Source organism: Coregonus clupeaformis, chromosome 16 (genome assembly GCF_020615455.1).
Source record: "Coregonus clupeaformis isolate EN_2021a chromosome 16, ASM2061545v1, whole genome shotgun sequence".
Classification (NCBI taxonomy): domain Eukaryota; kingdom Metazoa; phylum Chordata; class Actinopteri; order Salmoniformes; family Salmonidae; genus Coregonus; species Coregonus clupeaformis.
In genome coordinates this window covers 34,219,151-34,245,498 of record NC_059207.1, presented here as the reverse complement: position 1 = coordinate 34,245,498, position 26,348 = coordinate 34,219,151, and the positions used below count along the sequence as shown (strand labels likewise).

At 43.0% G+C, this 26,348-nt stretch overlaps 1 protein-coding gene across 3 annotated transcripts in view; it reads left to right on the top strand.

Annotated features, from left to right (window-relative positions):
• LOC121584851 (transcription factor 7-like 1-A) overlaps positions 1-26,348 on the top strand; it is a 51,138-nt gene that overhangs the window by 11,142 nt on the left and 13,648 nt on the right. For all 3 annotated transcript variants that reach the window (XM_041901018.2, XM_041901017.2, XM_041901019.2), the window contains exon 4: positions 17,907-17,990. In XM_041901018.2, the coding sequence (XP_041756952.1) occupies positions 17,907-17,990 (84 nt within the window). The remainder of the gene's footprint in view (positions 1-17,906; positions 17,991-26,348) is intronic.

Below are 26,348 nucleotides of genomic sequence, written 5' to 3'. Positions count from 1 at the left end.
CAAAAGGCATGTGGGAGACTCCCCAAACATATGGAAGAAGGTACTCTGGTCAGATGAGACTAAAATTGAGCTTTTTGGCCATCAAGGAAAAGGCTATGTCTGGCGCAAACCCAACACCTCTCATCACCCCGAGAACACCATCCCCACAGTGAAGCATGGTGGTGGCAGCATCATGCTGTGGGGATGTTTTTCATCGGCAGGACTGGGAAACTGGTCAGAATTGAAGGCTTGATGGATGGCGCTAAATACAGGGAAATTCTTGAGGGAAACCTTCCAGCAGGACAATGACCCTAAGCATACTGCTAAAGCAACACTCGAGTGGTTTAAGGGGAAACATTTAAAAGTCTTGGAATGGCCTAGTCAAAGCCCAGCCCTCAATCCAATTGCGAATCTGTGGTATGACTTAAAGATTGCTGTACACCAGCGGAACCCATCCAACTTGAAGGAGCTGGAGCAGTTTTGCCTTGAAGAATGGGCAAAAATCCCAGTGGCTAGATGTGCCAAGCTTATAGAGACATACCCCAAGAGACTTGCAACTGTAATTGCTGCAAAAGGAAGCTCTACAAAGTATTGACTTTCGGTGGCTGTATAGTTACACACGCTCAAGTTTTCAGTTTTTTTGTCTTATTTATTGTTTGTTTCATAATAAAAAAACATTTGCATCTTCAAAGTGGAAGGCATGTTGTGTAAATCAAATGATACAATCTATTTTAATTCCAGGTTGTAAGGAAACAAAATAGGAAAAATGCCAAGGGGGGGTGAATACTTTCGCAAGCCACTATACTAGCCAGATGGCCACAGCTAGATAATTACCTACCAAGATGACGAAGAAACAATTTAATTCACTCTCCGTAATCCCATACTGCCAGTGCCAGCCCATAGCCAAATGTTTAGCTAGCTAGCTAACGTTAGCATATTCATTAGCTAGCACAACATAGCTGGCTAGCTAGCTAAGGACACTGCACTAACTCGGCAGCTAACAAAGGCAGTTGTTTCCAGGAAACTAATCCACTGTGATTTAAATATAATGTCAATACTAGCTACTGTGGTTAGATAGCTTGGAGAATATATTTAGTGTTGTGTGCATTGTGTCTGTGCACTTAGCTAGCTGCCATCCCATAGCCTACATTTTCATATGGGGCGACAGGTAGCCTAGCTGGCCAGTAACCGAAAGGTCGCTGGTTCAAATCCCAGAGCCGACTAAGTGAAAAATCTGTCTGTGCCCTTGAGCAAAGCCCTTAACCCGAATTGCTCTTGTAAGTCGCTCTGGATAAGAGCGTCTGCTAAGTGACTAAAATTAAAACATTTTAAAATATGAAGTGTGACTGGCTTATGACATTTAACTGTGGATGTATGCACTCACTAACTTTAAGTCACTCTGGTTAAGAGCGTCTGCTAAATGACTAAAATGTAAAATGATGTACTGAGAAAATTCCCTATTTTTTCCCTTTTTGTTGTCATTCCTGTTGGCTCCCCCACGTGGGGGGTTGTACTCTCTGATTGGCTCAAAGTCAAGTTGTTGGCCACTGACTAGCATTGCGATTCTACAAGTGGAAATGGCAAATTCATCACTATCGGGTCAGCACGCAGCAGGTACCACTTTTGTTCTAACAAGAGAAGGAGTGGCCTCCCACTGTGATAAGTACCTATCAGCAGTGAGATTCTCTGTGTTTTTCATGCTTTAGATTATCCTTGTGATTCGTTCATTTGACTCTTGTCCTTATTTGGCTTAAAGATGTTTTCAAAAGTTTGAAACAGTTGTGCCCTAGCATGATTGATCAATAGTATACTAAAGGAAAATACTTCAAATTAGTTCTGGAAAAATGTCCAGAATTAAACATGTTTAAGAGAGGGGTCTCTATATGTGCAATGTGCAGTTGCAATATGGCGAATCTTTGGAATGATTAAAGATGCAAACTCCTCCACACCTTCCATTGGTATAATCTCTCATCCATTTACATGGTTTGATACAAAATCCTTACAAGTGTGAATGACTTATTTACTGCATATTCAGACCAGTTGGCTACATTAAAAAAGCTCTAATCAAGCCTATATGACATTGAGTAAGCCAAGGAGTCCTTTTGTTTGATTTGTACATGGGCTGGAAAGGCCTGCTATTGGAAATCCCTGAAGCAGGCTTTGGGGGCAGGTCTGATTCTCGTGTGAAATGGGAAGGATCTATAGCTGTGGGCTGAGTTGACTGGGGCTGTATGGGTGTGTTGGCAGTGAGAGTGCTGGTCATGAATAAGGTCTTTGACTACCTCAGACTTGCCCTAAAAGGCAGGACAAAGACTCCAGGGCAACGACTTCGAGCCTCACAGCTGAGCTACAGAATGCTGCCTTCGCCCAATGTTCCTCTCTGCTTGCCTGATTTTAAATACTACAGTGGCTTTAAGCTTTCTGGAGACCAAGGCTCACATTCACTTCTATGCGCCACATTTGCCATCAACATTCTCCAGTGTTTTTGTTTACAACATGCTACTGCTAGGAGGCTATTTACGTGAGCTATTGTGTTGAATCTTTGGAAGAGCGGTGCATATACCCCAGTGAGTTCCTTATAAACAGACTGGTGATTATTTGTTTGTTTCATGTATTTTTCGATAATGTGTTATTAAATTTTTTTCTCTCCTTTGCTATAACTCATAATAGTCTGGGTTTAGCAAAGCCCCTCGTTAAACATGTATAACTAGCTCCATGGAACCTCTCTCTCGCTTGTTGTTGGTAACCACAGCTTTGCTTGGCGTCAGTCGGGTGAAGTTGTTCATTAGGGAACAGTGTTGTTTGCTCTCGGATAATACAGAAGTGTTGGCAAATAAATGAGATTAAATGAGATGAAGACTTTGACCTCAAATTAGTTGTTTGCTTCATTATTTTGATTGAGCTGTGTGCTACCCCATGGTTTAAGATGCGCAAAAGAAAAAAAGGCACTAAATCTTATCAGCAGAGTTAATGGGTCAGTTCAGCCCTGTCCAGACACTCTCTCCCCATAGGGTCTCCTGTTTCAGATGTCACTCAGAGCTTTGTTTGCCCCTCAAGGTGAAGGGTGAGAGGTCAAGGTTCAGGGCCAGTTGGCTGAGTGGGCACCAAACCCCACCGAGCACATCCGTTTCCTTTTTCACACCAGCCCTAAGCTATGAAAAGAGAGGGAAAAAGCCACACCATTCTTTTTTTCCCCCTATCACAATGACTTACCTAAAATAAATGTTGAGTTTCACTCTAATTCATTGATGTGATTATGGTGGTTAAATACTTTCACATGGATGTAATGACATTGGCTTAGAACTTATGCTTGAGATATGGATATGGCATCTTTTTGCAAGCTACGCTAGTGCCATTGTATAACTGTGATTTGTTCAAAGAGGATATTGGTATTTTTGCTGGAGGCCTACTTTGTTGCTCTCCCTCAATAATTACCTTTCACCTCAATACATAATGGCATTTAGATTTATTGAGCTTTTCAACGTCTGACTTATTATTTGAATGTGAAAAGTCATATTGTGAGGTTTACGCAAGGACACTCCATCTCGAGCGCCTATCAAGATCAACAATCTTGTTTTGCACCTCAGCAAAATTTCACACCACACATATAAAAGACTCCCAGCCTGTATGTCCATAACACCTCCAGAGTATGTGAGCCAAAGACCTCACTCTTGTCAGCCCCCACCAACAACTCCAGCCTCTTTCCGCCCCACCACCCCCACCCCCAAAATGTCCTCCAGTCAGGTTTATTATGCAGTTTCACGCAGACCAAAATTGCAGCTGCATGGAGAGCAATCTGGATCACATTAGCTCAGGCGCTGTGATTTATAAATTGTTTCTCAGGCCATAAATCCCTACTGTAATTGTACACAAGCTCCCCTCTCCCTTCTCTCCCCCTCCCCCTTCTTTCCTCCATCAGCTTCCTCTCTCTCTCTCTCTCTCTCTCTCTCTCTCTCTCTCTCTCGCTCTCGCTCTCTCTCGCTCTGAGACACACAGCTTACAGTGCTCGGGTCATCTTACATTTTTTGCAGAATTGAGCACTTTGGATTTGGAAGAAGTTTGTTGCATTGTGAAGTAGGACAGGTTTTGTTTTTTAGGAAAGAATATATCTGAATATAAAGATATTTTCATCCACTCTCCATCAACAAAACAAATATGTGAGCTAAACAGCATGTGCGGTATTGCTATGGCCAGTGGTGATTGTGGAGAGTGGTCGGTGTTCAGGTCTGTGGCAGCGTGGTCTTGGCTCTACATTCCCGAACACTCTCAGTGTAATTGGTACACTGCCCTGTCCCTGCCTGGGAATCTGATATTTACTGCAGCCCCTGATCATAATCACCTTGCCCCTCTCATAAGAATGTATACAGATTGAATGATCGTAATATGCAGCGACTGGAATATCTTTGGAAAATGGCAAGGTCAGCCTTTAGTTGATGTTTGTGTAGTTACACCATCTTTATGGATTTCAAGATCTTACCATTGGCATTTAGTGGCACCCATTCTCCATGATATCATTGGCATTCATCAATACTATTGGCTAACATTGTGCCTTTGGTACTTCCCATCATGCCTCTCAGATACAGATAATTTTATTTAATTTGACATGGCATTTATTTAGATTGTTTTATTTATTTAAGCTCACTGAATTTCATCCATCTCCCTTTTTCCTCCAAACCCTCTGAAAAGTATTTGTTCCAGAGGTTTTTCTTAAGTATTGACAGGGACTGAGAGGTTCATGTGTGCTTAGGAAGGTGAAGATTCCCTTGGAAATGTTTACTACTCCATTGTTTTGCTCTCAGGCGACTTGGTGATCCTTGAAGAGGTTAAGGACCTTATGACCCAGGCTCATTTTGCTCCATGTTCCTCCTAAAGGCTGATGTTTCTGGAATTAGGGAACTGGCAAGCAGGAGTATGTGCTGACCGCTTGCTCTGGGTTAAATTAATTTAAACTCTTAGGAAACCTTCTTAGGAAAGTGTCATTTTATTCACGTTTGTACTAGTGAACATTTGAATGATTTTGTATTGTTGCCGTCGTTTGACGCATTTTAACATTTTTGTCTAGAAAGGTGAGTTAGCAACACAGTCTGACTTTGTCTGATTAATAATTTTTATGTGAATATGATTTTTTAAGTCCAAAATGCTGCCATATCAAACTTGAACAACTTGACTTGGATGTATGGGCTGTAGTACCGCAAGAGGAACATTGTGTTCAGGCATGCATACCCACAGTGTGCGTGTACGTGTGTGTGTTTTAGAGAGAGAGAGAGAGAGAGAGAATAAGTTAGCAGTGGGGTGAGAGGGATGTCAGGCAGTAAAACTGAGATGAGGCAGGGCTGAGACTTCAGGCCCTGAGATTTGTGCCTGCTTGCAGTGCAAACACAGGAGGCATCTGCAGGCAGCTGGGGGGGGCTTGGGGGGGGCTGGGGGCTGCAGAGAGAACACAATCATCCCTCTGTTTTCATAAGACTTGTGGTATGTGAGACCAGAAACAAATGTGTTTAATTTAGGCCCTTTTTCTCTCTCTTCTTCTCCCCAGCACCCCACCCACCCCACTTTTTCAAACTGACTTTTTCTAAAAGATGCTTAATGGCCTCCTGGCTCTGTCAGCTGCTCTGAGGAAGTTTTTAAAAGATGAGACAAAATCTGAATGTGTGCTCTGTCTGAAAAGCACTTAAAGAAAAGTTGGCAGACTTATCATCAATTAAGATCAAATTTACTCTGAGGTGTAAATATTTATCTATATTTTCTGGAAAAAGTTTATTTTTACGTTTCTACCTCAGTTTAGAAGTGATTACTGTGTAGCGGTATTTTCCCTGTTGTGTGGGTGTATGGCGGACTTATTATTGCTTCTTAGCTTGGCAAGCACCATACACTCCATTATATTGGTAACCCATGCTGTCTCTTTTAGTCAATATGTGTTTTGGTTATACATGAAAAATGCAGGTTTCAATTATGTAATTTGTGTAGATGTTGCACATTTATTTCCCTCCCTCGCTCTCTCACTCACACACACACACACACACGCACACACAGAGTTAATTTGATTTCTCTGTTGAGCTCTACAGGAAACATCCAGCTAACCACTGTTAACCACCACATGTTCTGGAGTTAATTACACAGAGGTTTACAGCTGTGCATTTCAATGAAAGTAGGCTGCTCCCCAAACAATAAAATGGTGTGTTCCTGCACAACTGGACAAACAATGCCAGTAGAAATGATGTGAAAGACAGACATCTCCTTCGTTATTGGTGTAGCATGGTTTGATATTGGACTGCATTAACACTGGGCTTACCAGAGTAGGCTATCACAATTGAAACCAGATACTCCAGGTATGGAAAACCACATAACTGACTTTACATAATTGAGTGCAACAGCATGGCAGCCTCCTCTCCTCTCATGCCAGACGCATTATTATTTTCTTGTGGCTCTAATTATACGTTCAGTTTTATTTGACCTGCCTGTTGTTGTGTTCTATAATACAATTGCTCACTTATTCCAAACTTTCACCCCAACAAGGCCTCACAAAGTGCTTATTTTCCTTAACCACATCTGATTGAAATGGCCTTAAAGTCAATTAAATGGAATTAAAACTATACTGTGCTTCCTTTAAAAAGGCATTCACTCTGCTGCCGTAGCAACACACTTTAAGCTCTGGCTACAGGAAGCAATAATTCAGGATCACATAAAAAATAAAAAATAAAACTGGAATAACTGCTTGAGCTGCAAAAATGCATAGTCTCACTAAAGCCACTGTCTTTTACTCTCTAGTAAAACCCTCTAGGGACTATTCAGAAAGGCCTAAATAAGAGTTAGCTAAATCCAACACATAACTTGGGCTTACACTTCTTGTTCATGTAAAAAGAGATTGTGTATTGAGACTGAAGTCCAAATTCATTAGTGGGACTTTACAAACAAAGCCTAATGTTTGCAGTCTAAATATCTCAGGGCTTGAAGACCAGTTTGGCATTTTTCAGAATATGCATGAGCTAGTCATATGACACAAAAGTTAATTGAGTTCAATGAAATTGAATCTCTGGTATGTTTGTGTAATATTTAGAAGTCTTTTCCCTGTTGAGTATCAAACCAATACGAAAAGTGTGGATGAATTGGCAAGTTGTGTTTTTTTTTCTGTGTCTTAAACCTCAACTTTGTAGCTTGTAGATGACCATGGCAGTGATGTCAGCTCTGTATTGGACTAAGACTGATAGTTGTAAGAAAGCATCGATGGATGTTATGTTGGATTTATCTGGGACTCTTTGGCACAGTGTGTAACTTTAGATTACATTTTAGTCATTTAGCAGACGCTCTTATCCAGAGGTTGAGAATCTTGGAAAAGTCCCTCCACTGTGTTTTTAAGACCTCCCTCAGCCTGCCTTCCCTCTTCACTCTCCTCTCTCCCTCTTTGCACTAATAGTTATTTTGTGTACAAGAGAATGTTAAGAGGCAAATGAGCCTGGCCTTCATAGGCCATGTTGCCATAGAAACCAGTGCACTCTGGATGGCTGACCTTTGACCCAATTTTCCCCGGCTGTGAATAAAAGAGTAGGGCGACAAACCGGGTCACAATAGAGGCCCAACGAGCTGAGGGAGTGCCCCTGTCACAGTCACTTAACTTCACTCCTCTACTTACTAATGGATACTTCAAATGTGCTAGCCATTAGCAGGATGCTAGTGACACTGCTGGAAACAGCGGCCTTCTCAGGGTTAACCCCACACATAAACTGGGTGTTTGCTCTGGGTTGGGGGGCATTTTAGAAATATCATCCTATTATTCACATATCCTATCACACACATCTATAATTTTTATGTACTCAGATTCAAAATGGCCTAGTTGGTAATGTATCAATTTTATGGCATGTGCATTTGACACACAGTTTTTCCTGAAAATACAGTTTTGGGGGGGATTATGGTACCAACACTCATAAGGACATTGAATGTCTCTTTTTATTGCCTTGGAGTAGTTCATCAATTTTTACGAGACACCAAGATATATGTAAACACTACATTGTTTGGTTTGGTTTAGTTTAAGAACATAACTGTTTAAGGAAATATTTGTCTTTAATGTGAAGAGCATCTTGTTATTTACTGACAACCCTTTAAAGGTGGCCAGTGTATATCTATGTTTAGGTATGAAATGATAGATACAGTGTGTGGATATATTCACAGTAAAGAATTGTTATTTCCATCAATTATGTAGGCACCATAATATTTTACTCATGTTTTATTTCTCTGTGTAAATTCCTTAGTTTTCCTCAGGATTGTTTTCATTGACAACTTCCTCCTAAGGTAATCCACTTTACTGCAGAGAGTCAGACTGGATAATGGGCTGTTTTTCCACTAGGGTCATTCCATGTTATTTCAGCCAGCCATGACACCCACCATCTCAGAATTTTCTGAAATATTTTCTGTAATTAGAAACAGATAAGATTAGCATTCCTGCCACATTATTTTGTTGAAATATAATTTTATCTCTGATAAATTAAGCTAATTGATTGCACCCAAATTGGCAATTTAAATTTATAGGATTCATATAGTATTCAATATTTACATTTACATTTACGTCATTTAGCAGACGCTCTTATCCAGAGTGACTTACAAATTGGTGCATTCACCTTTATGATAGCCAGTGGGACAACCACTTAACTTTTTTTTTTTTTTTTAATGTTTTTATTTATTATTATTTATTTTATATATATATTTTGTGGGGTTGGGGGGTAGAAGGATTACTTTTATACTATCAATAAATATAGTACCTAACATCTGATTTGAACCAAACTTTTTTATAACAATAAGACATGAGGAATCCAAAGAAATTATCAAAAGCCACCAACAGTCGCCCCCACACCCACACCAATCCCACCCTAACAAGAAGTATACAGTATCAGTTCTCTATGTCTGACAAGTAGTATGTATACTGAACAAAAATATAAACGTAACATGCAAAATTTCAAACATTTTACTGAGTTACAGTTCAAATAAGGAAATCAGTCAATTGAAATAAATCCATTAGGCCCTAATCTATGGATTTCACATGACTGGGAATAAAGATATGCATCGGTTGGTCACAGATACATTTAAAAAAGGTAGGGGTGTGGATCAGAAAACCAGTCAGTATCTGGTGTGACCATACAATGTGAATAATCTCCTTCGCATAGAGTTGATCAGGCTGTTGATTGTGGCCTGTGGAACGTTGTCCCACTCCTCTTCAATGGCTGTGTGAAGTTGCTGGATATTTGCGGGAACTGGAACACGCTGTCATACACGTCGATCCAGAGCATCCCAAACATGCTCAATAGTGAGTATGCAGGCCATGGAAGAACTGGGACATTTTCAGCTTTGTTTCAGAACATTCAATTCTCTGCCAATAGCGCTGGTGGACATTCCTGCAGTCAGCATGCCAATTGCACGCTCCCTCAAAACTTGAGACATCATCTGTGGCATTGTGTTGTGTGACAAAACTGTACATTTTAGAGTGGCCTTTTATTGTCCCCAGCGTAAGGTGCACCTGTGTAATGATCATGCTGTTTGATCAGCTTCTTGATATGCCACACCTGTCAGGTGGATGGATTATCTTGGCAAAGGAGAAATGTTCACTAACAGGGAGGTATACACATTTGTGAGAGGAATAAGCCTTTTGTGCTTATGACATGGTACCAACACTTTACATGTTGCGTTTATATTTTTGTTCAGTGTAGATCGGTCTCTGAGTATTATTTCTTCATCCTATGTAATGTATTCCCAGTGAATTTGGTGACGTTTTTTTCCCCTGTTCAGAGTTGTTAGGTTTATGTCCCATCCTTCATCCTTATATTACCAGGTTCTGACCACTAGATGGTGCTGTTCCAGGTGATTTTATTTAATTGTTCTATCCCCCCACACCTCAATGTTAAAGGGATATTTCACCCAAATTCCAAAATGACATTGGTTTCTATACCATGTACGCAGTCTATGGACAAGGTATGACTGCAATCCAGGCTTTGGTTTTGTTTAACTGGCCGTTGTCTCAAATGCTTACATTTGTGGCACAAATCCAAAGCAAGTCAATAGTACCTATATTGGCAATTCCGCGCTTCATATCCAAATCCTCTATAAGTACAATCATTGAGTTACACAATACATTTGTAGATACTTCAGGAGGATTTGGACATGAAGCGTCAACATTTTAATTTAGGTACCATTGACCTTAATTGGATTTGTGCCACAAATGCTAAAAAGTTAGCATTTGAAACAGTGGACAACAAAACCAACGCATGGATTGCTGTCATACCTTGTCCATAGACTGCGTACAGGGTATGGAAACCGATGTCATTTGGGAATTTGGGTGAACTATCCCTTTAACATTGCGGTGTGGAGATTCTTCAAAAAAGAAATAACCTAGAACAGCACCATCTAGTGGTCAGAACTTGGTAATATCAGGATGTAAGATCAACCTAATTTAAATTACTAATTCTCTGAACAGGGGGAAAAAACATCACCATACTACATGTCAGACATAGAGAACTGATACTATATACTCGTTGTTGGGGTGGGGTGTGGAGGGTCTGTGGGTGGCCTTTGACCCTTTCTATGGATTCCTCATGTCTAACTCATTGTTAGAAAAATGTTTGGTCCAAATCGGATGTTAGGTATTATATTTAATGAATATTATATGAATCAATTAGCTTAATTTTTCAGATCAAATTATATTTCAACAAAATAATGTTGCAGGATTGCTAATCTTATCTGCGTCTAACAACAGAAACAATTTCAGAACAATCTGACATGGTGGGTGTCAAAATGCTCTTTCTTGTGCTTTTTGAGGTGGAATGACCCACTAACAGCTATTTCTGTGCCCAGTAGCAGCCAAGCTGACCAGCAGAACTGCTTGTCGTTTCCCCATCAATTAACCACTAATTAGCACAATGAGGGCAGGAGTTGCCTATGTCTATGTAATTGCCCGCAATGTCTGCAAACAATGGGTCTTAATTCAAACTCTGAGACAAGGTGGGACTATTTACAGCAATTGTCTTTGCTCTGCAAGCTTATAATTGTATGTCATGCATAGATCAAGTGGAGGTGTCAATGGCTCGCATAAGCAGGTGAAATGAGCGGAGAGAAACGGGGGGACTATGGTGTAAGGTTTGACAGGGCCAATGTGTGGAGCTGCTATTCATATGGGTAGAGGATCATTAACACCTCACTCTAACAGCAAGCTGTGTGGCCCATTTGTTTTCTGTTGGGGGGCAAAAGAAAACCATGGGGAGAGGCTCTCCACACAGTAGGTGATTGACATTATCTGCTGGAGCAATCCCTAGAAGCATTCCTCTGCCCCTGCTGTTTGGAGAGGAGAGGGGTGGGAGGGGGCTTGATGCCACAGCGCAAGGCAGCTTTAGGGCAGGTCTGTGCTGGAGTGTCACTGTCAATTAATCTGTTGCCATTGGAATCTTAGAACAGTGTATTAACATTTTATAGTAATTTGGTTAGTCATTTGTAACCTTAAATGTAACCATAAAAAATGGGCCTACAATAGGGTTTTTAGTCAAGATTGCTCTTTAAAATAGACACTGTAGACACTCCAAAAACACATTTTTGTAGTTTGTTGGACTATAGAACAAAAGACCCTCAGGACGTGTCATACCATTGACATCAGATTGATAACACTTTTTTAGAAGGATTTGTAAAACACTCCAAAGTCTGCAGATAGTAGGTGGAAAAGTTTGGCATGTTTTTTCTGTCTCTCTGGCAGAGTGTCTGATTTACTTTGACAACAAATGTCCAGACATCTGCCTCGCCACTCCTCCATGCTCTGATGTTGCCTGGCCAGCAGTATGGCACCACACACTTCAGAGATGACAAAGACACTTGGCTATGTTCCCCCTGCTCTGTGAGAGAAATGTAACAATTAGAACCCAACTCTGGCAGTCAATATGCCCAAGAGCATATGCTGTATTCTCTCTGTTCGAAAAACCAAAGGGCTTCATCTTGGCTTTTTGGAATTTTTTTGTGGCGACTTTGCCACCTTTGTTGCATCTGGGTCCCTGACAAGTGCCACAGTATTCTACTGATGTCTATTTTGAGTTCTGGAGGCAGAGGGAGGCTGGAAGACAATTAGAGAGGCATGGAAATGGATCAGATATTTGAGGAAGTTGACTTTATTTGCACAGCTCTCACAGCTTTCTATCTGACACTTCACTAGAGCAGTCTCTACAGTGAAACCAGCGTCTCGATGGAGGCCAACCATAGGCCTGCTCAAATTGTGTTTGTTTCTAATGCAATTAAGGGCATCTGCAAAGCATTACAGGACTGCCTGAAGTTTACTGTAAAATGTAATTGCTGATTTTAGTTTATCAGTGGTTTCAATCTTTTACAGACAATTCAATAAGACTGCAGCCATGGGATCCTCCTTTTCAATAGTAACTTCCTATTTACCGTGCCTTCCTTTCTGTGTTTTTAAGTAGCTTTTTATTTTGGGGGGATTTAATAAAGTATCCTAACCAGGTTTCTGTGTTATAGTCAAAAACACCATTTGGATTTGATTTTGATTGAATAGGGGGGCTTGATTCTTAGCCTAAATCAGGGGTACGCACTAGATTAAGCCGCAGGCTGATTTTTGTCGGAGCGGATGGTCAGAGGGCAGGAACATAATTCTAATAATTTGTTCACTGCAAATAGACCACAACTTAGCCCAAAAATAGATTGTTTAGAAAATAAGAATAATTTCATACCTAGATTACATTGAGACACGATCATGTCTCTTTTTTTGGGTGAGGGGGGGAATACTTGGTGAACCAATTTTCTAAATGAAACACATTTTTAACTGAATTTCTGGTCATTTTAGCAACCCCTGGCCTAAATGTTCTGTTATTTTGCAGAGAACATACCATTCCCATTTGGATTTGAGGCTTCCTCCCCGAACTTAGAGTGGGTGATCTGAAAAGTCATAGTCAATCGATCAATAATATAATAATACTTTTAGCAAAAATGTTTATTTTTAATTCACAATCTGTAGAAGCAATGAGAATAGAAAGGTTCAGAACTGTTGTAAAACATCACAGTACGGTTGAAATATATATGGCAAATAGAAATCCTATATGGATGGTGTTAAGAGATAGATGGGAGGTATTGAATGGAGTTGAAGGATGGGACTAATAACAAATAACAAATAATAACAAGATAACTAATAATGGATGCATACTGTGTCCATAATAAGTATATAGGTTGTATGTTGGGAGCTTTTGGGAAAGAGCACAGTTAGAAAGATATGGCGTATAGAAGCAAACCGGATGGACATACATCATGAAAATGATCGGAGAGGTTGAGAGTAGAAGAAGTTCAGGAGTAAAAACAAATAAAATATAATTATTGTAAAATTGACTGTGTCCATAAGGTGTAGATAGTACATATAGGCTGGAAGTAGAGGGCATTGTTGTTCACTAATTTACCCCAAGTAGGGAAAGGATGGCGAGGTTGAAAAGGAATAAAGGGGAGTATATATATAAAAAACATGGGGGATTGGAAGTGATGCAGACAATTACATTGATGGAAGTTACAATCTATCTGCAATATTAAGCTGATCTACCCCCTTAAAATAAAAAAATAAATAAAAAAGATCTTCATGAGGAACACTGATCTTTTGTCAATATACAGTGCATTCGGAAAGTATTCAGACCCCTTCCCTTTTTCCACATTTTGTTACGTTACAGCCTTATTCTAAAATTGATTAAATTAAATGTTTCCCTCCTCAATCTACACACAATACCCCAGAATGACAAAGTGAAAACAGGTTTTTAGAAATGTTAGCGATGAGACTTGAAATTGAGCTTAGGTGCACCCTGTTTGATTGGACATGATTTGGAAAGGCACACACCTGGCTATATAAGGTCCCACAGTTGAAAGTGCATGTCAGAGCAAAAACCAAGCCATGAGGTCGAAGGAATTGTCCGTAGAGCTCAGAGACAGGATTGTATTGAGGCCCAGATCTGGGGAAGGGTACCAAAAAATGTCTGCAGCATTGAAGGTCCCCAAGAACACAGTGGCCTCCATCATTCTTAAATGGAAGAAGTTTGGAACCACCAAGACTCTTCCTAGAGCTGGCCGCCCGGCCAAACTGAGCAATCTGGGAAGAAGAGCCTTGGTCAGGGAGGTGACCAAGAACCCAATGGTCACTCTGACAGAGCTCCAGAGTTCCTCTGTGGAGATGGGAGAATCTTCCAGAAGGACGACCATCTCTGCAGCACTCCACCAATCAGGCCTTTATGGTAGAGTGGCCAGATGGAAGCCACTCCTCAGTAAAAGGCACATGACAGTCCGCTTGGAGTTTGCCAAAAGGCACCTAAAGGACTCTCAGACCATGAGAAACAAGATTCTCTGGTCTGATGAAACCAAGATTGAACTCTTTGGCCTGAATGCCAAGCGTTACATCTGGAAACCTGGCACCATCCCTACGGTGAAACATGGTGGTGGCAGCATCATGCTGTGGGGATGTTTTTCAGCGGCAGGGACTGGGAGACTAGTCAGGATCGAGGGAAAGATGAATGGAGCAAAGTACAGAGAGATCCTTGATGAAAACCTGCTCTAGAGTGCTCAGGACCTCAGACTGGGGCGAAGGTTCACCTTCCAACAGGACAACAACCCTAAGCACACAGCCAAGACAACGCAGGAGTGGCTTTGGGACAAGTCTCTGAATGTCCTCTAGTTGCCCAGCCAGAGCCCAGACTTGAACCCGATCGAACATCTCTGGAGAGACCTTAAAATGGCTGTGCAGCAGTGCTCCCCATCCAACCTGACAGAGCTTGAGAGTATCTGCAGAGAAGAATGGGAGAAACTACCCAAAAACAGGTGTGCCAAGCTTGTAGCGTCATACCCAAGAAGACTCAAGGCTGTAATCGCTGCCAAAGGTGCTTCAACAAAGTACATAGTAAAGGGTCTGAATACTTATGTAAATGTAATATTTCAGTTCTTTTTATTTATGGGGTATTGTGTGTAGATTATTGAGGGGGGGAAAAACAATTTAATCAATTTTATAATAAGGCTGTAATGTAATAAAGTGGAAAAAGTCAAGGGGTCTGAATACTTTCCGAATGCACGGTATATATATGTGTGTGTGTGTGTGTGTGTGTGTAAGAGTGTGTGAGGAAAGATTGATAAAAAGCAGTTGAATAACTGAGGCTCCCCTGAGTTGATCCCTGAGTTGTTTTGCTCCCTCTTGCTCTCCTTGTGTCTCCCCTACCACAGCCCACTGTACTGTTCTCTCTCTCTCTCTCTCTCTCTCTCTGTCTCTCTCTCTCTGTCTCTCTGTCTCTCTGTCTCTCTGTCTCTCTGTCTCTCTGTCTGTCTCTCTGTCTCTCTGTCTCTCTGTCTCTCTGTCTCTCTGTCTCTCTGTCTCTCTGTCTCTCTGTCTCTCTGTCTCTCTGTCTCTCTGTCTCTCTGTCTCTCTGTCTCTCTGTCTCTCTCTCTCTCTCTCTCTCTTGTTAGTTGTGTGTAGTTGACTACAGTGAGGTAGGAACTGCTGAGGTAGGGTGTGTAAGGTAGAGTAGACATTTGCAGGGAGGGTAGTGGAAGATGGTAGTTTGAGGTTTTTTTTCTCTAACCAGCCGCTCCATAGAGTACAGTGGCAATTATATAAAGGAGGCTCGCTCTTCTGAATGTAAAAGTGCCTCAGGGCATGTTCCCCAGTCCTGGTAGAAGCTGTCAAATAAGGGAAGGAGGGGGTGGGGGAGCTGGGGGTAGGCATGGTCAGGGTAGACCAAACGCTCACAATGGGGCTTGTTTCGTTTGTGGAGGGACTTGTGAATGACATAGATTAGACAGTGAAAACTGTATTGTTTTGGTTTTTCCCCCAGAAAGCAGCATTCATTAGGCAGTATGCACAGCGCAGAATACATTTTCAATGGGGAGCTAGCAGCCTCTAAAAGCAAGGGCCTTTTGACAGTTGTATGGACTTGGGCCCATTAGTTGGAACCTGCGATTCAGCCTTGAGCAGTGTGGTGAAAATGAAAAGGGCTGATGTCAACTCCAAGAATTCCCCCCCTTTTAGATGGGAATAAGGGTCCCCCTCACTCAGTGCTCTATTGGACCTCAGCTGTCAGGAAACAATACCCTCTGCCTGCTCCGACAAACTCACTCCTGAATGTTTTTTTCCCCTCTCTCCCTTTCCCCCTGCTGTTATAATGTATTTTCCATTTTTAACCCGCAGTCATCCAAGTTTCCTTCCTCCCTACAAACTCAGAGTGATGAATGAAGCTTTAAAATCCTGCACAGATGATTGTCAACTCTTTTAAGCCTTGAATAGGCTTTTGTCTTCTTTCATATGCATGCAGTGAGTTTTCCCCACCATATATACATAACTTTGTGCAACAGTATAATTCATGAATGAAAGTGCACAGCCTTGGTTTATGTAACGTGAGGAAACGTGCCACGTCTTATTGTACAATATGACTTTTTCCCATGCAAAATACTATTTCATTTGTTTGATTCTGGAATGTGGATTTTAGAAGTAAAACAGCAGGACACAGTGAGGGTATGAGTCAAATATGATGTGTGAGAGAGCAAGAGAGAGAGCATGTTTAAGTGCACTAGCCCCTGAATCAGCTGAGCTGTTAAAATGGTCTTAAAACCTTCAGATCATTACAGTGAAACAGTCAAAGGTCGACTGATAAGACCCAAGCCCAGGTGGATCAGGTTGGTTACGGGGACTCTGAGGTCCACATCATCCATCATTTTCTCTCTATATAGCCTGCTTCTGATCTAGCCATTTTGGGGAGTGTCATACTCAACATAAATTACACTACTGAGTAATGTGCTAAACAACTAGCAACTAGTGGATACATTACTAAACAGCAATGCTGTTACATTACAACTGACACATGCAGAGGTGTTGGAATCATGTTGATATTATATGCCCAAAAGGAAATTCAGATGAACTATGATACCACATATCTGTGTGCATGCACAAATGCAGCATAAGCTGAAATGAAAACCCTTTTAATTAATTTGAAGTCGTTGGATACCATGGAGAAAATCCACATGCATGATAATCTGCTGTATCCGGTATTTAAACTGATTCACAAATCAGATGGCGGCGCTCTGCATCGAACAGAGCACCAGCTCCACACAGCACCAAGACTGATAGGGAAAATATATTTGAAACATGTTGCTTTCAGGAGATAAAACAACTCCTGTATACATGATCCTGTTCCATAGCGAGGACGCATGGGTTGGGCTGCCATAAAATAACAATTGTGTTAAAAACTCTGTGGAAAGGAAAACACTAATGCTCCAGATAATGATAACATCTATGATAACAAGATGAAAACTGCTAACAGTGAAAGTGGATTAGTTTGGTTTGGGTCAAAAGGCCAAAATAATTCACCAGGATGCCATAGGCTTAGTGCTGAGACCCCACCCCTGCCTTTCCCTCCCCTTCTGATGGAGCTTCCTTCCAGCTGTCCCTTCCCACCCGCTAGTCGATGGGCGACCACAGCTGGACTCTTGGTTTTCCCTGACAAACGGTGATTTCACAGTCCCCCTCCAGTCTGCTGTGTTCACTCCCCCCCCGCTGCCAAAAGCCCGTGTCTGACTCCAACAGCATATGAGTCTCATACAGGTGTCTGTCAGTTATGGCTCTCTGCTGGCTCCTACACCATTTATGACATGGTCTGCTCTGGAATAGCTCAACCATATTTCATGCAATTCAGTTTCAGCAAGTATTAGCGAGTTAGTCTAAACACATTATAGCAAGTTAGATAATGGCATATGGTGTAAAATTATGTGAGTGGTAACTGAGTGTGAACCAAGCGGATTTGGTATTATTGTATAAGAAATACATTCCTTTTCACTCTTTTAATTTAAATTTATCTGAGGCATAATACTGCCCCCCCCATGTCCATTTTGTATTATTTCAGTGTCCAGACGTGTGTGTTTCATGTTACTCATTCTTCACCCCACAGTACCTGCAGATGAAATGGCCTCTACTGGATGTCCCTGGAGCTGCCGTACTCAAAGACCCCCGCTCCCCCACCCCAGGACATCTAGTGAGTACACCATACCATCCATCCAGCCACTCCTGCATCCCACCCCAGGACACCTAGTGATGAGTACACCATACCATCCATCTAGCCACTCACTGTGTCTAGTAACGGCTCCCAGCACCCTCTACTACTACATCATTACGACAGTCATTCCATACCATGAAGTGGGGAGAAAGTAGAGCAACGTATTGTGACTTAGGTCATATCTGGGTGATCTGGGGTTAGGGAAGTGATCTGTAGTTGTGCTCAGAGAGCCACCCTTGGTCACCACGCTGTGGTTAAATAATCACAGACTCAGCCTGTGACCTCAGTGATTCCGGCTAGACGGGTCTGTTTAGTTTGTGGTGTGTTTGTCGGATTGCATAAACACAATGATGCACTTGACAAAGTTTTCATTGAGTGGCGTCAATGGGAAGCTGTTGTCAGTGGGAGCAGTGTTGGCCTTGCCCTGGGGAATCCAGAGCTTCTCTGTGGCTGACTTCACTCTCAATTGGAAGCCAATTAAATATATTTTATTACAGTGCTGACCTGTCAGTGACTCTCTGAGTATGGCTCGTTTGTCTGTGGGACACAGGGCTCGCTGTGCCCTGTTTTGTTTATGCCAATGGATTTTATTTTATTTACTTAATATATGACATTATGAAATGCATGGGCCTGCATTTTAGGGCAGCAAAAAAATCTGAATAAGAAGCAGAGTAATCGCAATTGAATTAGGAGGAAATGAAAGGAGCTATTGAAAACTGACGTGGACACTGAGGTCTTTGGCTTGGTTCCATGCTGCCCTACCTGGTTCCATGCTGCCCTACCTGGTTCCATGCTGCCCTACCTTGGCTGAACTCAAGATTCACATAAAAGAAAACCTACCAATGTTTCTCTACACCAATTTGTAAGTCGCTCTGGATAAGAGCGTCTGCTAAATGACTTAAATATAAATGTATGTCTGTGCGACCTTCATATTTATTGAATGTCTACATTGAACCAGGAAGGTTGATAGAGAGAGACTTATAATGAATGAGGACCAGGACTTTGACATTCAGACATGTAGGATTTAGCTGATTTTGAAGGAGAATATTTTACTTATTTAAATTGCCTAACTTTAGATTTTGTAGTGGACAGTTTGCTTGTTCCCATTTCAAGTCACTGTCTCCTTTCTCTTTTATATTTTCTTGCCCTTCAGCTAAATCTCTTCTGGCAACAGAGTATTTTACAGTGGTCATGTTAACTAGAAGAGGAAGTAGCCATGCTAGATCAGGTGATCTGAGACATAGGGTCATCAGATGTGTGAGCAGAAGCATCCTCTGATACCCAGGCCATTCAGACTGAAACACCCCACTGTGCCCTTACCCCCACCATCCACCACCCCCACCACATCCCACCCCCACACACACCATAGCCATAAGCCCACATGCCCCTCTGGTGAGCTGCTGCCAGGGAGCCAGGCGGATTATGTGCTCATTACCCCAGCAGCAGAGAGGGGGAGAAGGGGGGAGCTCCCCAGGCCTGCAGGGCCCCAGCACTGCACTAATGAGAGCAGGGGGAGTGGATGGGGTCCGTGGGGGTCCAGGGATTACTGCCCAGGGGCCAGGGCCAGCCAGAGGGACCTGAGGAGAGGGAGCCGGGGGACAGCAGCATCTTTATGTATTCCTGCTCTCTTCTGCAAGCACTCATTACATGTTATAATTGTATATTCATGATGGCTGGCGTGGAGACAGAGTTTTTGTCTGGTATTGATTATGTGGGACTTCTGGAGATGACCGTCAAGAATGCACACACATATACCTTCAAAATCTTCAACTGTTCATGCACATATGACCATTCATTGATTTTACTTATCTGCCCTAGAATGTGTTTGTTGAAAGGCCTTCCCTCCCCTTAGTTGCTTTGCTGATTAATAAGTAATTTAGCAGCAGCACTTTAGCAGTAATGAGATGATGAAGCCATTGGTGATGATCAGATTCCTGGTGACTCAGATCATCAAGTGTCCCTCACGGTGCTTGGCCTGCAGCAGACAACAATGTGCATTGTAATGAATGATGGAGCTGGTCTCACTAGGACTCCTCTCGCTGTGTTAGTGGACCAGGAGTGAGAGGAGTCTGTGAAATAGAAATGAAACCCTTCTGTGCATATGAGAAGCCCGGGAACAGGGAAGGCTGTCTGTCCTGTCGCTGCTGTGCAGATTGGGTCCATAAGGCCCGTATGCTAATCAGAGCCTGCTCCGGCCGAGGTCCTCAATTATTCACGAGACAGGTTTGTTTAGCATTCAGTTGGTATTGCTTTTGGTAGTATGGGGGGTGGGGGGTGGGGGGCTGGATATGGAGAAGGGAACGAGCTTGTCTGTGAATACCACCCCACCGCCCCCATATCACACCCTGTGTTCGGAGAGCTGCCTATTCATGCATTATACATCAAAGGCGATGCAAGGCCAGGTGATGCATTGTGGGTGTCAGCCTCAGCCTTGTCAGTCACCAGTAGCGGTAGGCCAGCCGGACTAGACTGGACTGAACAGGGAGAGAGCTGCCTGCCTTCTGGTTCCTCAGAGCAATAACACACTCCTCAAACTAGACTAACTCCGCCTGAACATCACCATGGTGATCAAGCTGTCAATAGCACACACTTCCGCTCCTTCAGGTTATTCTACCATTCCTACTGATTTCTCCATGTTAGACCTGTCGTTGGTAACAAGTGACTCACTGTTAAGCAAGTTGACGAAGCAATGTGGCTTCCTAACGAAGTCTTATAGTCCTGACTTCAGTGTCTATATGCCCAGTCCAGTCATCAGATCATCAGTACTCACAGCTCAAATATGGCCTCCTGTTCTGAATTTGACAAAGACAGAATAATTATTACAGCGCCATCATGATGTCTTGGTCCCTGTGTGTCAGCAGCATGTCATAACTCACTTAGTTGAGTATGGCGGTCACCTGCTTTCTTGTTAATTGAATTGAAGTGGTAAGACCTCAGCATTGACATGGATTTGCATTCCAAAGATGGCTTCTCCATGAAGTGCCTGTTGCATTTTTCAGCACATTAGACTGAGCAGAAGTTTTTGTAAAGATGTTGACAGAGAATGGTACAGGTTGGGTTTGCCAAAGATACTTTCTGCTAGCTCGCAGTCAAAAATAGTTTGAAAGACCTTTGACTGGGTGTCCTCTGAGATTTGCCAGTGTTGCATTACGCATTGAACAACCAGAGTCCATCATGAAATCAAAGGCTTTGGAAAGCCTACACTGAATACTGATGGGAAGGCTGCAGTCCTTCCACGGCTCTGCAGAAACACTGCTTTTATAGACACACACTGGACTTAGTACCTCAGTGAAAGTCAAATATAGGAACCAGGTCCCAATATCCAAGTACATAGCCACTAATAAACAAGAAAGTGCACTTTAAAAATTTGCTATAGATAGAAGCAATGTTCCCTCAAAACATTTTGGGCACTGAGCAGATTTCAGGTCTGCTGAACACAAACTTGAATGTTGTGAAAATTCTGTGCAACTTCTGGCGCGCGTTTATTGTGAACACTGATGCTGTACCCGCTTTAAGGTACAGTTATAACAGTGGCCAAGTAGGCTACTGTGGTCATAATGTAGGCCTATCAGAGTGGCCTAACATAAAAAAGAATGGAGAAAATGCATCTCATAACATTTTAACATGGAAATAGCTGTTCTATCCTTCAGCCTACAGTAGCAGCCAATGTGTGCTGTTCATTGTAGGCCTACATTCCGTAAGACTTTTGGAAGAAATATGCAGGGCTTGACATTAACCTGTTTATCCACTTGTCCTTCAGACAAGGAGGTGACTGAAAATGTGTTGTTTGATGCAAGAAACCACTTTACAAAATAAAGTTACAGTGAGGGGAAAAAAGTATTTGATCCCCTGCTGATTTTGTACATTTGCCCACCGACAAAGAAATGATCAGTCTATAATTTTAATGGTAGGTTTATTTGAACATTGAGAGACAGAATAACAACAACAAAATCCAGAAAAACATATTTCAAAAATGTTATAAATTGATTTGCATTTTAATGAGGGAAATAAGTATTTGAACCCTCTGCAAAACATGACTTAGTACTTGGTGGCAAAACCCTTGTTGGCAATCACAGAGGTCAGACGTTTCTTGTAGTTGGCCACCAGGTTTGCACACATCTCAGGAGGGATTTTGTTCCACTCCTCTTTGCAGATCTTCTCCAAGTCATTAATGTTTCGAGGCTGACATTTGGCAACTCAAACCTTCAGCTCCCTCCACAGATTTTTTATGGGATTAAGGTCTGGAGACTGGCTAGGCCACTCCAGGACCTTAATGTGCTTCTTCTTGAGCCACTCCTTTGTTGCCTTGGCCGTGTGTTTTGGGTCATTGTCATGCTGGAATACGGGCTGAGTCGTGCCTGTCAATGCAATAGAATCCTACTCCGGTGCGTTCCGCCTACAAGAAAAATTCATTTACATTTACGTCATTTAGCAGACGCTCTTATCCAGAGCGACTTACAAATCGGTGCATTCACCTTTATGATAGCCAGTGGGACTATTTATGATATTTTTTATTTTTAGAGTATATTTTTTATTTTCATTTGTTTTATTTATATATATATATATATACACACAGTGGGGAGAACAAGTATTTGATACACTGCCGATTTTGCAGGTTTTCCTACTTACAAAGCATGTAGAGGTCTGTAATTTTTATCATAGGTACACTTCAACTGTGAGAGACGGAATCTAAAAATCCAGAAACTCACATTGTATGATTTTTAAGTAATTAATTTGCATTTTATTGCATGACATAAGTATTTGATACATCAGAAAAGCAGAACTTAATATTTGGTACAGAAACCTTTGTTTGCAATTACAGAGATCATACGTTTCCTGTAGGTCTTGACCAGGTTTGCACACACTGCAGCAGGGATTTTGGCCCACTCCTCCATACAGACCTTCTCCAGATCCTTCAGGTTTCGGGGCTGTCGCTGGGCAATACAGACTTTCAGCTCCCTCCAAAGATTTTCTATTGGGTTCAGGTCTGGAGACTGGCTAGGCCACTCTAGGACCTTGAGATGCTTCTTACGGAGCCACTCCTTAGTTGCCCTAGCTGTGTGTTTCGGGTCGTTGTCATGCTGGAAGACCCAGCCACGACCCATCTTCAATGCTCTTACTGAGGGAAAGATCTCGCGATACATGGCCCCATCCATCCTCCCCTCAATACGGTGCAGTTGTCCTGTCCCCTTTGCAGAAAAGCATCCCCAAAGAATGATGTTTCCACCTCCATGCTTCACGGTTGGGATGGTGTTCTTGGGGTTGTACTCATCCTTCTTCTTCCTCCAAACACGGCGAGTGGAGTTTAGACCAAAAAGCTCTATTTTTGTCTCATCAGACCACATGACCTTCTCCCATTCATCCTCTTGATCATCCAGATGGTCATTGGCAAACTTCAGACGGGCCTGGACATGCGCTGGCTTGAGCAGGGGGACCTTGCGTGCGCTGCAGGATTTTAATCCATGACGGCGTAGTGTGTTACTAATGGTTTTCTTTGAGACTGTGGTCCCAGCTCTCTTCAGGTCATTGACCAGGTCCTGCCGTGTAGTTCTGGGCTGATCCTTCCTCATGATCATTGATGCCCCATGGGGTGAGATATTGCATGGAGCCCCAGACTGAGGGTGATTGACCGTCATCTTGAACTTCTTCCATTTTCTAATAATTGCGCCAACAGTTGTTGCCTTCTCACCAAGCTGCTTGCCTATTGTCCTGTAGCCCATCCCAGCCTTGTGCAGGTCTACAATTTTATCCCTGATGTCCTTACACAGCTCTCTGGTCTTGGCCATTGTGGATAGGTTGGAGTCTGTTTGATTGAGTGTGTGGACAGGTGTCTTTTATACAGGTAACGAGTTCAAACAGGTGCAGTTAATACAGGTAATGAGTGGAGAACAGGAGGGCTTCTTAAAGAAAAAGCGAACAGGTCTGTGAGAGCCGGAATTCTTACTGGTTGGTAGGTGATCAAATACTTATGTCATGCAATAAAATGCAAATTAATTACTTAAAAAATCATACAATGTGATTTTCTGGATTTTTGTTTTAGATTCCGTCTCTTACAGTTGAAGTGTACCTATGATAAAAATTACAGACCTCTACATGCTTTGTAAGTAGGAAAACCTGCAAAATCGGCAGTGTATCAAATACTTGTTCTCCCCACTGTATATATAGTTTTTTTATTTAGTTTTTATTTATTTATTTTTGTGGGGGGGGTAGAAGGATTACTTTTATACTATCCCAGGTATTCCTTAAAGAGGTAGGGTCTCCGAAAGGTGGTCAGTGACTCCGCTGTCCTGGCGTCGTGAGGGAGTTTGTTCCACCATTGTGGTGCCAGAGCAGCGAACAGTTTTGATTGGGCTGAGCGGGAACTGTGCTTCCGCAGAGGTAGGGGGACCAGCAGGTCAGAGGTGGAAGAACGCATTGCCCTCGTTTGGGTGTAGGGACTGATCAGAGCCTGAAGGTAAGGAGGTGCCGTTCCCCTCACAGCTCCGTAGGCAAGCACCATGGTCTTGTAGCAGATGCGAGCTTCAACTGGAAGCCAGTGGAGTGTGCGGAGGAGCGGGGTGACGTGAGAGAACTTGGGAAGGTTGAACACCAGACGGGCTGCAGCGTTCTGGATGAGTTGTAGGGGTTTAATGGCACAGGCAGGGAGCCCAGCCAACAGCGAGTTGCAGTAATCCAGACGGGAGATGACAAGTGCCTGGATTAGGACCTGTGCCGCTTCCTGTGTAGGGTAGGGTCGTACTCTGTGAATATTGTAGAGCATGAACCTACAGGATCGGGTCACCGCTTTGATGTTAGCGGAGAATGACAGGGTGTTGTCCAGGGTCACGCCAAGGTTCTTTGCATTCTGGGAGGAGGACACAACAGAGTTGTCAACCGTGATGGCGAGATCATGGAGCGGGCAGTCCTTCTCCGGGAGGAAGAGCAGCTCCGTCTTGCCGAGGTTCAGCTTGAGGTGGTGTTCCAACATCCACACTGATATGTCTGCCAGACATGCAGAGATGCGATTCGCCACCTGGTTATCAGAAGGGGGAAAGGAGAAGATGAATTGTGTGTCGTCTGCGTAGCAATGATAGGAGAGACCATGTGAGGATATGACAGAGCCAAGTGACTTGGTGTATAGAGAGAATAGGAGAGGGCCTAGAACTGAGCCCTGGGGGACACCAGTGGTGAGAGCACGTGGTGCGGAGACAGATTCTCGCCACGCCACCTGGTAGGAGCGACCTGTCAGGTAGGACGCAATCCAAGAGTGAGCCGCGCCGGAGATGCCCAACTCAGAGAGGGTGGAGAGGAGGATCTGATGGTTCACAGTATCAAAGGCAGCAGATAGGTTTAGAAGGATGAGAGCAGAGGAGAGTTAGCTTTAGCAGTGCAGAGAGCCTCCGTGACACAGAGAAGAGCAGTCTCAGTTGTATGACCAGTCTTGAAACCTGACTGGTTTAGATCAAGAAGGTCATTCTGAGAGAGATAGCAGGAGAGTTGGCTATAGACGGCACACTCAAGAGTTTGGAGAGAAAAGAAAGAAGGGATACTGGTCTGTAGTTGTTGACATCGGAGGGATCGAGTGTAGGTTTTTTGAGGAGGGGTGCAACTCTTGCTTTCTTGAAGATGGAAGGGACATAGTCAGCGGACAAGGATGAGTTGATGAGCAGGTGAGGTAAGGGAGAAGGTCTCCGGAAATGGTCTGGAGAAGAGAGGAGGGGATAGGGTCAAGCGGGCAGGTTGTTGGGCAGACCGGCCGTCACAAGTCGCAAGATTTAATCTGGAGAGAGAGGAGAGAAAGAAGTCAAAGCATAGGGTAGGGCAGTGTGAGCAGGACCAGTGGTGTCATTTGACTTAATAAATGAGGATTGGACGTCGTCAACCTTCTTTTCAAAATGGTTGACGAAGTCATCCACAGAGAGGGAGGAGGGAGGGGGAGGAGGAGGAGGATTCAGCAGGGAGGAGAAGGTGGCAAAGAGCTTCCTAGGGTTAGAGGCAGAGGCTTGAAATTTAGAGTGGTAGAAAGTGGCTTTAGCAGCAGAAACGGAGGAAGAGAATGTAGAGAGGAGGGAGTGGAAAGATGACAGGTCCGCAGGGAGTCTAGTTTTCCTCCATTTCTGCTCGGCTGCCCGGAGCCCTGTTCTGTGAGCTCGCAATGAATCGTCAAGCCACGGAGCAGGAGGGGAGGACCGAGCCGGCCGGGAGGATAGGGGACATAGAGTCAAAAGATTCAGAGAGGGAGGAGAGGTGGGTTGAGGAGGAAGAATCAGGAGATTGGAGGGAGAAGGATTTAGCAGAGGGAAGAGATGATAGGATGGAAGAGGAGAGAGTAGCAGGAGAGAGAGAGCGAAGGTTGCG